This window comes from Haemaphysalis longicornis, unplaced genomic scaffold (assembly GCF_048455015.1).
Source record: "Haemaphysalis longicornis isolate Haplotype H1 unplaced genomic scaffold, Haemaphysalis longicornis Haplotype H1 scaffold_1, whole genome shotgun sequence".
Taxonomy (NCBI): Eukaryota; Metazoa; Arthropoda; class Arachnida; order Ixodida; family Ixodidae; genus Haemaphysalis; species Haemaphysalis longicornis.
Genome location: NW_027526203.1, coordinates 136,827,600 through 136,845,175, shown reverse-complemented (window position 1 = coordinate 136,845,175; position 17,576 = coordinate 136,827,600). Strand labels below are relative to the sequence as shown.

At 49.8% G+C, this 17,576-nt stretch overlaps 1 protein-coding gene across 1 annotated transcript in view; it reads right to left on the bottom strand.

The window, feature by feature from the left end:
* Window positions 1-1,604, bottom strand: part of LOC144180709 (solute carrier family 53 member 1) — a 68,827-nt gene extending 67,223 nt beyond the window's left edge. Inside the window, exon 1 of the mRNA XM_077708994.1 lies at window positions 1,399-1,604. Within this exon, the coding sequence (XP_077565120.1) occupies window positions 1,399-1,467 (69 nt within the window). The 5' untranslated portion in view covers window positions 1,468-1,604. The remainder of the gene's footprint in view (window positions 1-1,398) is intronic.
* Window positions 1,605-17,576: the final 15,972 nt, after the last annotated feature.

Genomic DNA, 17,576 nt, shown 5'->3' with positions numbered 1-17,576 from the left:
CAGTTCCAGCTCAACACTCTGCCCAAAACACAACTTCGCGAACTTTGGAGACATTATTTTCTCATCAGATATCATGAAGTTTCTTGGTGTCGCTTCAGGCATTTACTTGAAGTTGTTAACCAGTCATGTAGGGCGAATGTTTTTGGCATATAAGTGCTGCTTGCTCTCCTCCATAGACGCATGCATCACCGAAAACTGAAGCAGGCAAAAACCGATTTCACATGCAGCCGTGATTTTATATTTCCGGCAATGTGCAAGTATGCTTCAACTTTTTCAAGCCGGCCTGGCATGCTGAGTGCTTGCACGATAGACACTAGAGTGCTTTTGCTTTGAGTGCATTTGAAGCACGTGTGCTTCAAATGCACTCTGCTCTTCCTGCTGCTGCATAGTGCTCTTTAAAAACAGGTTTACCGTGCCAGAACAGCCTCAATGTTTTCAAGGGCCCGCCACCGTCCTTCACCAAAGAGCACAAAAATACCCCCCCACAAAATTCGCGTACCAAGTTTTGGAAGCTGGATTTATTCTTAAATTAATGGGCTTGCTGATCAGTGGAAGTGCGATTCATTTTTGCGGCTAGCGTACAAGGGCATTGAAAGATAAAGCGCTAGTCCAGGCAAATCAGCCATTGATAGGGGGAAGGCGAGCAACTTTTGTTCGAAACTGTCAGAATTATCGAGACGAAAGCGGCAGACGACGTTCAAGTGGAGATGGAAGACTAGATGGGTGGGACCGCTGCTGAATCGGACAAAGCACTGGGACAGGCCTTCGACCTCTTGTGAACTCAAGTGGCTAATGAAGGTGGCGACGTCTCGCTCTCTGCGAGCGCACCCTTTAGCGCGGCGCTGGCTGTGCGGCAAGATACCGCTGCCCCAGCACGGCTGTGCGAGAACAAATGCTGCGTACAAACGCCACTTCAAAGCTACGGGGCAGAGCACGAGGATGAACTGAGGTGGGGCCAGACGCTCGTACGTCTTCACGCGAACACGTTCGAGCGGAACGAAATCGTTGCACACACAGGAAGCGCCCGCTGACGGTGCAAAAATCACGCAGGGTTGACAAGGGCTCTGTGAAGCCCTTCCAAGCACGAAGAACGACCGAAATGCTCCGATCTCTACATATTCTTTGACATGACCCAGTGGAAGAACCGCGAGTAGAGCAGAAACTACGCATCGTCCACCTCCATTTCATCTCGGACGTCAGCTCGAGACAACTCCCAGCACCTAAGAGACAATCGAAGGAGAGATCAGCAACACGAGCTCGGCGCGTGTAACATCCGCCCGGCAGGCGGCTACGCTTGGAAACATGACTCGAATGAAACAATAGACGAGTTCACTCTGCGCGGGAGCTCCATGGGGCAAAGGAGCGGAGCTGCTTTGCCCCATCGAGAGCGGCTCTCACCTCGTAAGAAATGTATTGCTTGCGCCATTCAGGCGTGATGTGCGCGGCCAAGTGCTCCGTGAACTTCATGCTGCTGTTGGTCAGGTGACACGACGAATGGGTGACTAGGACGGCCTTCGCTGCAACATGAACGACGACGCGTTACTCCGCTCTGCGCGTTACGCGCGCTCGCGAGAGACTGACGACGGCTGCCATCTTGGTACTTGAGCTGTTTTTCATCCCGCAGAAAATCACGCGAATAAAAACACTTAAACACCAACTAACCTCAACTTCGACTTTTTTTAAAAGCTCTACTATTTTTACGGCAGTAAAAAATGTTTTACAATTAGCAACAAAAAGATAAGTAAACCACAGTCAGTGCCTTTGTTACATTTAATGCCTGTTGCGTTGCTCCGTTCCGACGCAGCGTCTTTCCGTGCCCCATGGAGGAACCATGCCGTGCCCTAAACCACAGCCGTTAAATGAGAGCGCACGCCAGGTCCGGCCTGCCGCTACACTTTACTGCCGCTTCCATAGAGTTTCATGCAATAATATAAAACCCTGTGGCCGCTTCGCCCGCGCTTCAACTATTCTAGCCACTGTACATCAACGGGCGAGAATGTGAATCGCGGTGTTTACGTTTGGCACCGCTACACTCCCTCGAGGCGCTAGCGTTCGGAGGCGGGTAAGGCCCCTCTATTCTCGACTTTATAAATTAACCATGAACTGTGAATTCGCTGAAAGTCACGTCTGAATGGATACCAGTTTTTTTGACGTGCTTCCGGCTGCTAAAGCGACCGTTTACAGCGAGCACTTACCCGTTTTGGCCAGATGACGCCAGCGCGGCACTCGCCGCTACTGGCCTTTTCCAGTTTCGGTTTCGCCGTATACGCCTCGAGCGCGGCCCGTAGGGGTTAAGGTCCCTAAAATTACTAAGGTAGCGCCAACTGCTCCCTCCTTCTCCGCTGCCCTCCTCTTTTTTCTTTCCCCTCGCCCGCGGCGCCGCGGTCCCTCGAACTCCGTGCCGCCATATTTGTTGGCCACTTGAGAGCAGACGCCCTCGCTACGCTTCAGGGCGCTCGCTGCAGTTTGCTCTTGTTTTCGCGCCGAAATCGCTCTTTGGTAGCATTTATAGGATTTATTGAGCCCCGTTTTACCAACACGCACTGAGTGATAGTGTTTTGTTTTATATTTTTGTCTACAAGGGGATATTTGCGGGGCGGATGCCGCTGGCGCATACGCACAGCGCGGTTTTTGTTTACGTGTGCGGCATTCTGTAACACCTCAGGATAGCTCGTGAATGCGAAAGGATCGAGCGTGGACATTTCAAACTGCTCTGTTACGGTAGTTCCGTTCTTGCATTCGCGTGATTGTGGTCGTGCAATCACTGCACAGAGGTCTTGCGCACGGTTCGCGGCAGTATACAGAGCGCTTCATTCGCAAATGCCGTAGTTCGAGCGCTGCGCTGGCGTCCTTGCACTCGCCTTTCTTGCGATAATTGTGAATCCTCAGCGGCGTTCACTCTGCGCCCGCTTTTACTAACGACCTGCATCCACCTTAATTCCGCGCAGTTTAGAGTGTTTTGCCGTTTTTGTAGAAATGTTTCCTTCACCTTCATGTCGTTATAGGCTCCTGTGAGTAGATTAAAAAGATACACATGCTGTTGTGCGTGTGTGCACGTACAGCAACGTGAAAAGCCCCTGCTTCCCCGACTTCGCAGCCGGATACACTAAACTGCACTCGCGGCCGTACGTTCATGTGCGGACCGAGTGAAAAACGCAGACTTGTGGGAATACGCACCAGAGAAGACTGCGATCAATCGATCGGGTAAACTGAAATCACAGATTTGTGGCCTCTTATTTCTCATACGAACCAGAGATCGAGTCCCTCTAGGTACAAATTATGTAACTAGTTACTGCAGTTAATTAATCATGCAATACGTTTTTTCACCGGGCGCGGTTGTTTACAGCCGTTATTAATGGAGGCGCCTGGACAGAATTGTTTTGTGCTGGGATATATTCTGGCATATTTGTAAATTGCACTAACACAGGGATACACCCGAAAGAAATTCAGAAGAGGACCAATGTCACGATGATTATCAAGAGAAAACAATAAATCACAAAAATGAATTGGTGCCACCAAATAGATATTTATTGGAACAAACGTCCGTAATGACGTCGTGCAGGTGGCTTGTGCTGCTGACGTGGCTTCCCGTGAGAAAAAAATGTTGGGAGTGGCATTTGGGTTTAGTTTTTTTAACGCCAAGCCTCTCCAATATCCGTTGCTCAAATTGATCCGTGAAATAATCCTATTGAGAAGGGAAAAAAAATATCGCCACCGAGTTTGAGATGCGCCACAAACACTCCGCAAATATAGGCAATAATGCATTGCAGAAGGGAGTTAGTGACCGTTCTACCGTAGCATGGTCAAATTCGTGTTCGCGCATCTGCTCAGTGCCGCGTCCGCTCAACTCGCTACACTAAACCCGTTTAGCAACCGCTTTGCTGGACAAAAATACGTCTGCTGAAAATAATATAGTCGCCCAGTGTGTTTTGGTTCAAATCGCAATGACGCTGCGCCATTGACTACGAAGATGAAGTAAGCGCGCACACTGCAAATGTACGGCATCACGTGTAATGCAAACGCAAATTGCAATTAACGTTCCTCTGTGCATACACGGAAGAAAGGGCGTACAGCCGTTACGGTGCGAATATGCATTTGAAGTGCTCATTCAAACGTGCGCGAATTTAATAAAGCGATAACAGAAATTGCGAATCAAACGTACGTCAACGGCGCGGTCACTTTATTAGCTGGCCTAAAATTGTTTTACCTAGCCGCAATTTTTTTTTTCTCGCAACAGCCTCAATTTGCGCCGCACCGACTAAGCCCATATATTACGCAGCAAATCACTCCAATGTCATAACAACGGGATTATAATACCACCCGGGTCGCTAACACACAAAACATGACTTCACGCCAAAAAGAGCGTACACGCACTCGGAACGCACACGATACATGGTCAGACGCAAGCTGCCGTCGGCCAAAACAAGCATGAATTCAGGTGAACAATTCTCGCGTCACGGAAACCTTACGACAACTGACTGAACATGCTACGCCGCTGATATTGATGCTGGAAGTTAAGCGCGCACATGACAAATACACGGCCTCTTTCTTATCCAAAGCAAAGCTTACGACGGGACGAACTCGGCGCTGCGCGCAATGCCTACTCAGAACAAAGCGTGGACGACGGTCGCGAAGGGAATACGCATTTCTTCGTAAGTGACCGCTCAAGCTCGCGCAGAATTTAACAGAGAAAGAACAAACATTCAGAAACTTACCTCACTAAAGAGTGATGGCAGCGTCGGCGTGAAGTATGCCTGTTCAAATCTATGCAACCAAACTTTTCTCCTTTCTGCGTCGCGTTTCCCGGACGGAATAACGGAAGGCACAACACATCGGCACCGAGAAGCAACATAAAACGACACCGGTGTTACGTTTTTTCGAAACGAGCAGCTAATTCTTACTTTGCTATTAGCTGGCGCCTACGATAACGCCGGTACTGAAGCTCGGTGGCTCGGAAGCCAGCAATGGCGTCGCAGCGGCGGCGTTGCGCAATGTCCCAGCCGGCGAGGCGACCCGGCGGCGGAGCAAAAAAAAAAACCACGTGACTTTTCCCTTGGCCAATGGCGCGCGGCGTTCGCCGGCGAAAAAGAAAATGGCAAAAAACGAAGTAGGAAAGGAGCGCGGGCGAGGGCGAAAGGCGGCGAGATCTAAAGATGGCGCTACCTTAGTAATTTCAGGGACCTTAGTAGGGGCGCCACTGTAATCCCCCTAGCGGCCCGTTTCGAAAGCAGCCGCGGGAGTCGCCGGCCCGCTCCCCACTGTCACCGTTGCTCTCGGGGCCCGTTCACGACTGAGATTTACCGTTTGTAGGCGTTGGAAATACATATTTATGTGTAGCAGTCACTCTGTTCGCAAATGTGGTGTGTTTACGAGAGTGTAAATGTGTGTGACGCGATCTTAGTCTGGTACATTCGGTCTGTACAAGCGCCAAGTGTGCGTCACAGGTCGGCGTCGCGAAACCGGGATATGCATATAGAGATGATTGTGATTCCACTGCCCTGAAATTTACTAACAGTGTCTCCGTAAGCATAATATCCCCAGATGGTCATGCCATGGCTATACACTACGATGTAAATCAGTTTTGTGCGCTTAATAACCTAGTGGAGCGCTCACACCTGACAGCACGTTATGCTTGTCAATATCATATATACCTCAGATAATGATCACTACCCTGGACATAAATTTCACGAACATTCTACGAAATAAGTATGATGGATAATCCAAAATTATACCCGAGATCAGCGCACGACAAGAAAAATAATGCTGGGGCGCAGTGATGCCAATTTAGCGGATTTTCCGCTAAATCTGGCGGATTTCATTTTACTCTGACGGGGAAAAAATTAGTCTAGCGGCTAGTGGATTTTTTGACGGGCCATTTTCATACATAGCGGATTTTTGGCGGATACCTCACGCAGTGCACCTATTCAAAATCGCCCTGCAAGAAACCATTTCCGTGTCCTCTAAAAATGCAGAAATTGCTTAAAGGAGCCATGAAGAGAAAATACAACTTCGTTTAATTTGAAAGAACGAGGATTCAGTATCTCACTCAGCTCCATTAGAGCCAAAAAAGATGTTTTTTTAACGAAAAAAAAGCAAGAAGTATTTAAAAACTTTCAAATTTTGCGCCAAAGTGACGTGTTATGAGCAAGAATGACGTCATACGGGCCAACAATAAAACATAATTTTCAGTGCGTTAACTGCACGTTAGCATTCAAGTGATGCGGTCAAATGGAACTAGAGGCCCAATTACAGACGTCCAGTGATGTGTCGTCGCGACAGGTCTCTTAGGCGGCCGCCAATCGCACAAACAAGGTTCCGTGACGTCATAGAAAAGTTGCGGGAAATTGGCTAGGGGGTCGCGACTGCTTCAAAAGTTTTCTTTAATATCTCCGTTATTTGTTCGAAGATTGTGATGATATTGGTATCATTGTTATCGGGACTAAGCAGTCTTTCTAATAAACCCAACTTGTATTTTGTCTTCATGGCTCCTTTAACTTCAGAGGTTAGGAGGGCTGCTGTTCACTTGCTCCGCCTATCTCACACAAACAAATCCGTGAGGTTTGAAAACGGCTCAGAGACAATCGAAAAAATTCAAAACCAGTGGACCAAAATCACCTTCCTGGACTGGAAGCAAATATTGTCCACGCAGTCGTTCTGGTGTGAAGTTCACTCCTATAAGGACCCGTTCGCCGAGCTGGCCGGATTTGCCATGTCGATGCTCGGGCTGCCGTATTCAAATGCCGAAGTAGAGATGAGGTTTAGTCAGCTTAACATAGTAAAATCCAAGATGAGGAACAAGCCGAAGCCTGAAACAACAAACGCCATCCTCGTAGTAAGAGCGGGGCTGAAGTGACACCAGAAAAGTTGTTTTGATTAAGAACTTCCCGCAGCAGTTGTTAGTGCAATCGGGACATCTGCAACGTATGTTCAACCAAGTCACCTTTCTGGTCCCTCAAGGAGTACCAGCGGTCCCGTGGAGATGGTGTCAGACGACGACAGCGGCGACGAAGACCTCGATGTGTTTTTCGTTGACCTGTGATTTCTTTTTTTTTTTTTTCATCAGTGTGAACATTTATAACTTTTAGCCTCTTCTGTGATGAGGTTGACCAATGACGACCACCGCAGCACTGAAACCTGAAGTGTTCTGTTAGACTCCTTGGAAGACTCTTTTATATATTATTTTAGCTCTCGTAGTTTTGGGGAGCTTTTAAGAATGATAAAGGTATTTATCATACGAAATTGCACTGTTATTTTAAATAAAATAGGCCCTAGCGGGAAATTTAGCGGATATGTTTTAGAATCTGGCGGAATCTGGCGGATTTCTCATTGCTTTTTAGTGGATGTCTGACGCCCAGCGATGGCAACACTGCAGTGGGGCGTCTTGTCGTGAGCTGAGCGCCCGCAAACATTCATATATGTTACATATATCCTCCGCGAGCAGGCCGGAGAAGGGTTTCTACAGTAATGCCCGTTCGCGACTAAACGTTTCTTCGAAGCACAACCCGCCGCGAAGGCTCAGTGGCTAAGGCGTTGCGCTGCTGAGCACGAGGTCGCGGGTTCGATTCCCGGCCGCGGCGGCCGCTTTTCTGATGGAAGCGAAAAGCAAAAACGCCCGTGTGTACGAGATTTCGGCGCACGATAAAGATCCCCAGGTGGTCAAAATTAATCCGGAGCCCTCCACTACGGCGCGCCTCATCGCCTGCGTTGCGTCGGCGCGTTAAACCCCATAATCAATCAATCTTCGAAGCATAGTCATATGACGCAGGGAGCCTGCAGAATCTAGCACAAACGGAAATCAGAAGGCCTTATCAGGTATCCCCCTCTTCTAACAACACCTTTTATCAGTTTTGAACTTGTAAACCTCAAAAAATGCGTTCGCCGAGGGATCAGCTGTTAGTTGAAGTCTAAAAACTAGAGTGACGTGAACGAGTAGCTTGTGTGTGTGATTACTAAAACGTTCTTTGCTTGATTTCGCTCCGCAATCGTACACAACGATAAGCGTCCCCCTCCACTCCCCCTCCTCATGTCTTGCGAAATAGCAGTGCATTTCGCACACTAGTTGGTCTCGTAAGTCCTACCCGGCTTAAGTTTATACGAACGTCCTTGGCATTTCAAAAGCTGCACTGAGTTTTTTTTTTTTTTCATTTCTGTACGAGCTATTTTGCTTCTTCCGGACTTGCAGATCATTCATTTTTCAGTGGTTTAATTCACTTTTCTTGGTTCTTGCTATAAGGCATGAGTGCACATCTTTCACGAAGCAGAGCCTTGGAATATACTTAACATTTTCGCGTGGCTTATATTCTTATAAAAGGCACAAGTTATTATCAGGTATTGGGTGATCGCATCCCCTAAATATATTTTTCTACGACGCATATATTCGTAATGAGGCATTCGTTGTCCGCGCTACAAAACAAAACACACCTCTCACTGTGCCAGTATCAGGTGTAAACGAGGCTACAATAAAATTCACTTGTGCCGGACGTATTCGGAGGTGACAGTGGTGGTATGCTGCTGCCGTCGCCGACGCCCGTAACAGCAGCCGAGAAGGACGCAGAGCCGCCTTCCCGGATAGCTATTGTTGGTGTTTGAGCACCCTACCAATTAAGACGCAGCGGCTTTTGAAGTGACCTAAAACGTACTGTTTACTTACAGACGTCACCATAAAAAGTTTTCTAGCGCTTGGAAGGGCAAAAAGAAGCGAAAGAGAACCAAAACACTGCATGAACCCCAATGGGCCGCGCAGCGCTAATCCCGTCAACTCCGCGGAGAAGCGGCGGCAGGCGGCGCAGCGATCGCAAAGCTCGAGGCGTATACTCTCATAGGTCATTGAGTTTCTCAATTAGTGAGAAACTCTATGCCATAGGTGACCGGTAAAAAGCGCAAAGTCTCATGGGTACATTGCCTGCTCCCGCGGAGCCCAGCCACTTCCGGTTCGAGAGCTGTCCTCCCGTAGGCCGGCGGCTTTCATGCGCGCGTGTGCTTGTTGTGAACTCGTCTATTGTTCCATTCGAGTCCACCGAAAAAAAAAAACCGCTCATGCATCGCACATTCAATGAATAACTACGATGAATCCTACTAGGGGCTTTTCTGGAAGGTAAGCACTCTGTGACAAATAAAAAGCACGCACACACGCGCGCACGGAGCAAGATAAACTCCGTGCACGCGCGTGAAAGCCGCCGGCCTACGGCAGGCCAGAAGAGATCTCGAACCGGAAGTGGCTGGAGCAGACGACGTACCCATGAGCCTTTGCGCTTTTTAGCGGTCACTTATTGTCCGCTCGAAGTGTGTCGTTGGCAAAATGAGGTAGGCACGAAGAAAAGTCATAATTAATTATTGAGGACGCAGTCGGAGTTCGCGGAGGTCGTCGCGAAATGGAACAGAACGTTCGCGGAGGTGCTCCAATGTACGGAAGCATGTGAAGTACCGGACGCGGCATCACCAAGCGAGATTCAGTCATTCTGTCCGAACAGTTCAGGTTCCCACCATACACCCCGTGTGTCGCACTTATTACGACAACTAGATCAGACAAAATGTGGAAAAGCAAAAAAAAAAAAAAAAAAAAAATAACGTTATCGATTACAACTGTGGCTCAGAAAATATGCTCAGTCTGGGAGCATCAGGTGCCTTAGGGCACTCTCGAGGACACCATTACGTATACCTGAAATTTGGTTCCTTTCCTCGTGTATTTCGTCCTACCGCGCTGTTTTTACATCATGTCGACCTACCAACTCGCCCAACTTTCTATCCTGCTGCGATACATTTCGCTGCACGAGTAGTTGAAGTAGATTATTCTAACGCTACATTCTCAGCGCAGTCCAATGCAGAGCCACAACTGAGGCTGCACAAAATGAATGTTCGCCACTCTCTGTAATTAAATCCTATCTATGGTTCCAATCGGCGACATACATGATTATCGCAGCCAAGCGATGAGGTCAGAAATAAATAAAACTTGCTGCAGCAAATCTGACAAAAATTAATGCACGAATGCACAAGTAAAAATAAAACACTAAGCACATATCTAAAATTGTCATGTCAGAAATGCTACCAACCAAACCAATTATGTAATGCATGTTATAAAATACAAAAAAAATGCCCACATCCGTAGCCTCATGTGCCAGCTCGGAAAATATCTGTATGTGGTAACAAAACTTGGTCACCCGATTTGAGCATTTATAAACTTCACTGTGCGCGCTAAGCATTATTTCGCGACTTGCACGCGAGCGTGCCTAACGTTAGTAGCCACGCATATGGGATGTTTTTGTCCACCGAAGGCGCCATGTAGCAGTTTATGCATGTTTCCATAGCCGCAAGTTAGAGCGAACAGGCAACAGCTAATAATGTATAGACGGTATTTGAAAAGTTTAGCGGTAAATTTCTTCGCTTGGCAACACTGGAAACGGCCACAGACATGGCCGATGCGCCACGGACACGGCGCAGCCTGGGCCACTGCGGCCGCACGCCGAAGAAAAAAAAAGACACCGGCGTGCGTCATCCAGCTGCTCCGTTCCAATCCGATTCTAAACTGTGGTGCCAACAGAGATGTTATTAATCGTACTCACAGTGAACTCGACACAATACCTTGTGTTCGGCGAAGAGAGTTCGTAACGTGAAACACAGTCATGTGTTTCACAGTCGTGCTTAGCACGGACAAGTGCCGCCATCCCGCGGAGCCCGACGTAACGAGTGACAGCGCACCGTGGCCTCGCAGCCGATCGCGGAGGCCACGGGCGCACTCACACGGTTGCATGGAGAAGAGGGGTGCCTGATCTGCGGGCCGTGCGCACAACGTCACCTAGCAACAGACGCTTGGCCACAGATATGGCGGCGCACACTTGCCTGCATGCATTCCACGCCATTGAATACCGAGGATACAAGGCAGACCACGTACCTCTAAGTCAGCTGACAAATATAACGCTGAACGCTTCAGCTTTTTCATCGCACGTCGAAACATGAAGAAGCGGTAAAGGAGTGTACAACTTTCACACCCATGCAAGATTATTTTGTTTACAGCCTTTCATATATTCTAACATAGCGCATCCACAGCCAACCCTTTTAGCGTAGGCCGGAAAGGAAAGCTTTCGAAACGCTTTAGAACGTTAATAATACAGGCAGAATTGTGTTTTAATATGCGATGTTGCCACCCTTAGGCTTTTATTTTGTTACTCTAAGGAAGTACGTAGAAATAGAAAAAAAAACTAAAACCAACGGACAGCTCTATTTGGATGAAATGCGTGACGAACAATAAACGCGACGAATGTCAATCAAAACAGCGCTCAAACAACCTTCGTGTGGGATTTTTGGTGAGTAAGTTATCTCTGAACGCTGGCACACCCTCCCTACTTGGACAACAAGGCCCCATTCATAGTTACACTCCAAAAAAATAGTCAATTCGCCCATCCAGCCACGCCGGCACTCGCCGATGCGCACGGACACCAGCGAAGGCGACTGCGAGAAACGCGTTCTAAAAGGCCAGCCATGCCGAATTACGTCACGTCGGCCAATATGGCCGTGCCCAGGGCGCCGCGCTGTAAACCATCTATAGATGCTTTTTCAGTTCCGGAACTGCACCTTCCCGGGCGGGCGCGACTTTTAAAGCAAAGCTTTACTGATCTCGTCGAGCGGTTTCGCCGTCGCGGAGGATTTGACTTTCATTTGACCGCAGCCTCGCAGTACCCTTGGCAACGCAACACGCGACTCGCTGGGCCGAGCTCCGCCGCCAACCGCGTTCGCTGGCCGCCGTCGCCGCTGCTGCCGGCTTGGCGCATGCGCTCTCCTCAGCTGAGTAGCCGCCTTACCACGTGACTAGCAGGGCCCATGCGAGCTTGGCCATGGATGAGAGCGAGCCGGGGCCGTCTTCTCTTATCTGAGCGTTGCGCGGAGGCCGCAGACTTTGAGCCATCGTCGGGAAGCGTATTCTGACCAGTTTTCGGGTGTTGCCCAGCGAGATGCTGCACTGGAGAGGGTCCGGAATGAAAAGCGCGCAAAGCTAGCGTCCGTGACCGAGGGTAGAACGAGCCGTTAGGCTTGGAAAACGCCGGAAGCGGGACCACAACCGTATACAAAGGCAGGCTTTGGACGAGTAGTATAATAATTGCGGCCAAATCAAAGGCTAACCGAGTGAAACCAAGACTTCCCCAGGCCGAGCCGAGCATTCGCTTTGCATATCCAGGGTTAGCTGAGCTACGCCGGAGCCATTTTTTCCCAGGCGCTGAGACGGCGCTCCGGTCGCCAGTTGCGCGGTTTCGGCGACAGCATTGCCGGCGTGGGCCGGTCGGCTGAGCTCACGGTCGCGGTGTAGTGGCGTGTCTGCTCCACAAGTTTCTTTTCGCTTGCGTTTGTCTGAAAACCCTATACGAGAATCTTGCTTTTTTAATGCATTTGGTTTGTGGCGCTATTGAGCATTGCGGCCGCGGACTGAAGGATTTCGTGGCTCCGTCAACACGCTGTGTTTCCTTTGATGTGCTGGGCTTAGCGCAATGCCAACCTGCTTTGCACCCGGATGTACGAACGGACAATCAATCAATCAATCAATCAGTCAGTCAATCAACCAATCAACCAATCAATCAATCAATGTTTATTAGTGCGCCCAGGAACAGCCGGGGGGGGGGGGGCTTTGTGCTGGCGCACGAGAAAAACAAAAACAAAAGGAAACAGGCGTCGCAAGATGTGCAATCTCACACACAAAAGAGAAAATATCATATCTTACGTTGAACAAAAAAAAATCGCGCCAATCCACCCCGTGAATGTGGTTGGAAAGCAAAGCTGTAAACGGCACGCACAACGATTACCCATGCGACGTCACTTAAATTCACTCACATCGCTCTACAAATAGTAAAACCAGAGAGAAGTGTAATGCACTTAACCACACCATTTATTACGTCAAAGAGATATTCTTGGTAAGGTTAAATCAATGCATGATGCTTGAACGGTGGTTGGTTGAGTTGTATTGGTGTAGCACAAGAGTGGAAACTTTTTTTATAAAATTAAAGTAAGCTCCAACACGGTGTTAGACGATCTGACTTCTCCGTCTCTGCGCCGCGGACGGAGGCAACGACATTTGCGGAAGAAATACTTCTGTTCAGATTTCTGAACGGCCCAGAGTGCAGCCCAGGAGAGTGATTCCTTCTCCTGTGGGGCCCATACGCAGTCTGCGTGGGCTCTGTTCTGTCCACCCGCTGAAGCTGAGTAGGTAGAGAGGGCCTGGACAGCAGCATCTCCAATTGCTCTGGTTGGGTAGTTGACGGAAAGAGAGGAGGGTGCTCAAGGCTAAAGTCGCACAACCCGATTACGGGGCGGAGTGTTCCTACTTGTGAGCAAAATTTACATTCAGCGTCGTAGCGAATTCGGATGCATTAAGTGAAGACGCGTAGGCTGTGGGAATCAGCCCGGATTGTATGAGCCGTAGGGTAGTTGTTCTCTGGAAAGGTCATGGTAAGACGAAGGTACGGTCTGTCTCAGAAGGCGATAATGCTGGGTTATCTCCCTGAACGTGACAAGCGGGTGACTGTCCTCGTGCAGCTCCATAGCACGGGAGGTGAAAGCACAGGCTTGTTGGGTGGGCGTATTTGTTGCCCTCCATTGAAGCGTGAGGGGGTGTCCAGACGAGCTGAATGGAACCGTTTGGGGAGTGTTTTTTTAGCACGCGCAGTGCAGGTCAGGACACCCAACCCGACTGGTAATTCCAGTAGGCTTGCTGGGAATCGATTGATTGATTGATTGAAGGGTTTAACACGCCGACGCAACGCAGGCGATGAGGCGTGCCGTAGTGGAGGGCTCCGGATTAATTTTAACCACCTGGGGATCTTTAACGTGCGCCGAGATCTCCTACACACGGGCGTTTTTGCTTTTCGCCTCCATCAGAAAAGCGGCCGCCGCGGCCGGGAATCGAACCCGCGACCTCGTGCTCAGCAGCGCAACGCCTTAGCCACTGAGCCACCGCGGTGGGTGTTGCTGGGAATCGGTCACTACCCTCCGAACCCATGGTTGAGTGAGAGCCAGGGTGATGGCTGCCTCTTCTGCTGCCGTCATTTATTGGGTCCTAAGCGATGTACACGCAAGGAGGTTGGTTCTGGAGGTAGCCACGATGATGGCGTATTGCTGCCCTCGATGTTTGGAGGCGTCTGTGTGGATAACTGCATGATCCCCACCGAGGGTGGTGTTTAGCGCTTGAACCCGTGCTTTCGGTGACCCTCGTCATGTGAGGAGTTCATATTTCTTAGCGAAGCGAGCATCCTTAGTTTCACTCGCCAAGAGTCTGGGAGTACGTCAAGCGGAGTGACATTCTGGGCTGCCCAGCCAATCTGGTGAAGCATGCGGTTACCCACCCCAGTTCTGATTCGGACCTTCTGGTTAGAAAGATGGCCTTATATCAGGTCTTCCACCGTGTTGTGGAGCCCCGTGCTAAGCAGCCTCTGTGTGGACGCACTCATGAGAAGACCAATGGCCTGCTCGACTGCCTTTCTAATCATTATATAAAGCATCTCTATGTCCTCCTTGTCGAGAAGAAGACAGTGGGTTGACGTAAGTGACTCTCCTCTCGAGAAGACAAAAGCTTCAATTAATCGAAAAGTAGCGGATTCCTTTAGGCCTCGCTACTTGGTGGCAACTCGCCTGATCATGTGTACGATTTGATTAATGCTGTTTTTGAGGCGCTGCAAGGAGACGTCACTCTTGGTGTTAGCCTGGAGATGTAGGCCCAGGTTCTTGATGCTGGGGCTTGGAGTGATGGCCTGGCCATCAAGGAGTATTTGAATGTATTCCTTGATTTGGCGTGAGGGCGGACGACAAGGAGCGGTTATTTTTTACGAGAACACTGGAGGCCACAGGCTTTAGCACATTGGCGTACTAGAAGTGAGATGCCATGCATTGGTGTGAGCTTCCTTTAACTTTTTAACTCTTAGCACATGAGCAAGGTGCGACCAGGGCCGCTAGATGGGCGTGAGCGGTCGCGTGACGCTTTCACGTGGCATTCAGCGAGAACCCAGGGGGAAAACCCATAGATGTGCTTGGTGAGTACACCACCTGTCTTCCACGTCTTCGCGTGGGCTCATAGCTAAAGCGGTAAGACAACGGGCTCTCGCTTTGTTAGTCTATTAGTTCCAGGTTCGATTCCCGGCGGAGGCGGTAAATTCTTTTATTTGTTCGCTGGAGTTTTCTGGTGACCCCAACGGTCGCGAAAGAACCCTTGCGGGGTAGAGGTAAAAAGCTTTGCTTTAAAATTTCACGCTTTGACACACACACACACACACACACACACACACACAAACACACACACAATATATATATTGTAAGGCGCGCACCAGTGGTTTTGGGGAACGTCTTTATTAGGCGAGCCTTGTCCTACGTGACAGGGAGCGAGCCCCAGAGAACAACCAAGACGGGCGTTGATGATGATAGACAACTGATGACGATGATGAAGCATGATTGCATGTGGAAGACAGGCCTCCGGAGTACGAGTCCACTGGCGCATACCCTTCTGCTAGTACTTCGCACATACCGTTTGTGTGCAACTACCGGGGGATTGTCCGGACGCACATTCCTCTGGTGTCGGGGCACTAACCAGCGCTTACAATATTCCCCCCCCCATTGTGGAGCGGCCGACTCGGGCGCTAAGAGTGTGTTGACCGAGAGAGAAATGGCTTGAGCCGGGAAACGTGCACGATCTCGGGTCCACGACAACGACGGTCGGTGACACTAGCGTTGGGCGTCACTCGGTAATTCACAGGGGAAGTCTGCTCTACGATGGTGTAAGGTCCGATGTAGCGGGGCAAGAACTTCTCACAAAGTCCTTGTGCACGAAGGGGAGTAGAAAGCAGAACTTGATCACCAGCTTTGAAGGAGACAACGCAATGCGTGGCGTCATAATTGGCCTTGCGCTCTTCTTGTGTAGCTGTTGTCCTCAGACGAGCTAGATGACGGGTATGATTAAGTCGAGAAATGAACTCATCGGGAATGTTGGTTCTGGGAAGTACTGGTGCGGACAAGAAAGACGTATCAAGAACAGAAGCTGGTTGGCGGCCATAAACAAGGAAAAATGGCGAAAATCCTGTAGTACTTTGAACGGCGGTATTATATGCGTACGTGACGAACGGAAGAATAATGTCCCAGTTTTTGTGGTCCGGTTGAATGTAAGAAGAAATCATGTCGGAAAGGGTGCGGTGGAACCGTTCGGTCAGGCCGTTCGTTTGAGGATGGTAGCTGGACGTAGTGCGGTGAACAGTCTCGGCTGCGCGGAGAACCTCTCCAAGCACGGCAGAAAGAAATACACGACCTCGGTCGCTAAGAAGAACTCGGGGAGGTCCATGGCGTAAGAAAATATTCTGCAAAAAGAATTGAGCCACCTCGGTAGCGCAACCCGTGGGAACAGAAGCCGTTTCCGAGTAGCGAGTGAGGTGGTCTACGGCGGTAACAATCCACCGATGTCCTGCCGAGGTAACGGGGAGAGGGCCATAGAGATCAATCCCTACAACTTCAAATGGAGATGAGGGACAAGGCAGGGGTTGGAGTGTCCCTGCGGGGCCGGAAGTGGGTCGCTTGCGATACTGACACGCGGCACACGACGCAACATATTTCGTCACGCTAGCGGATAGGCCGGGCCAGAAGTATCGGCTTCTTATGCGGTCGAATGTCTTGTGGAAGGCTAGATGACCTGCGACAGCATCGTCGTGAAATGCCTCCAAAATTTTGGGTTGAAGAAGACGGGGAATGACAGGCACCCATCTGTCGCCTGTTGGATGGTAGTTGTAGCGGTGAAGAGTGCCGTTAATAATTCGAAATTTGTTGAGCTGTCGTCGTGAGCGGCTGTTGCTGGGTTGACTTGCACCGCTCAATCGGTCAATGAGCTTCCGGCAGTAGCTGTCGTTTTTTTGGAAAGCACTGAAATCACTGGGTGGTTCCACGCGAGAGTCCACTGGCGCAATATTTAAGGATTGCGTTGTTTCAGAAGACGCCTGAATACCATCTTGGGTCGAGGATAACGGGCAACGGGAGAGGGCGTCTGCATCTGTGTGCTTCTTGCCGGACTTGTACACAACGTGGTAGTTGTATTCTCGCAAACGAAGCACCCAGCGTCCAAGCCTCCCAGTTAAGTTCTTGAGGGAAGCCAACCAACAAAGAGCGTGATGGTCAGTGATCACAGTGAAATCCCGCCCGTACAAGTATGGCCGGAATTTCTGGACGGCCCAAACTACTGCAAGACACTCCTGTTCTGTTATCGTGTAGTTCCTTTCCGCAGGTGTCAAAGTGCGACTTGCGTAGGCAATTACTTGCTCTACGTTGGAAGGTCTTCGCTGTAATAACACAGCCCCAATTCCGTGTCCGCTGGCGTCGGTGTGAAGGATGGTCGGTGCTTCCTCGTCGAAGTGTCCGAGAACAGGGTCGGAAGTAAGTGCGTGCTTCAATTTTTGAAAGGCTGTTTCACAGTCCTCGGACCACACAAATGGGGTTCCAGATGCCAGGAGTTTGTGTAGGGGCGTAGCAATTGAAGCGAAGTTGCGGATGAAACGACGAAAGTAGGATGCCAATCCTAAGAAGCTGCGAAGTTCTTTTTGGCGGTCTGGGCGCGAGAAATTCAGCAC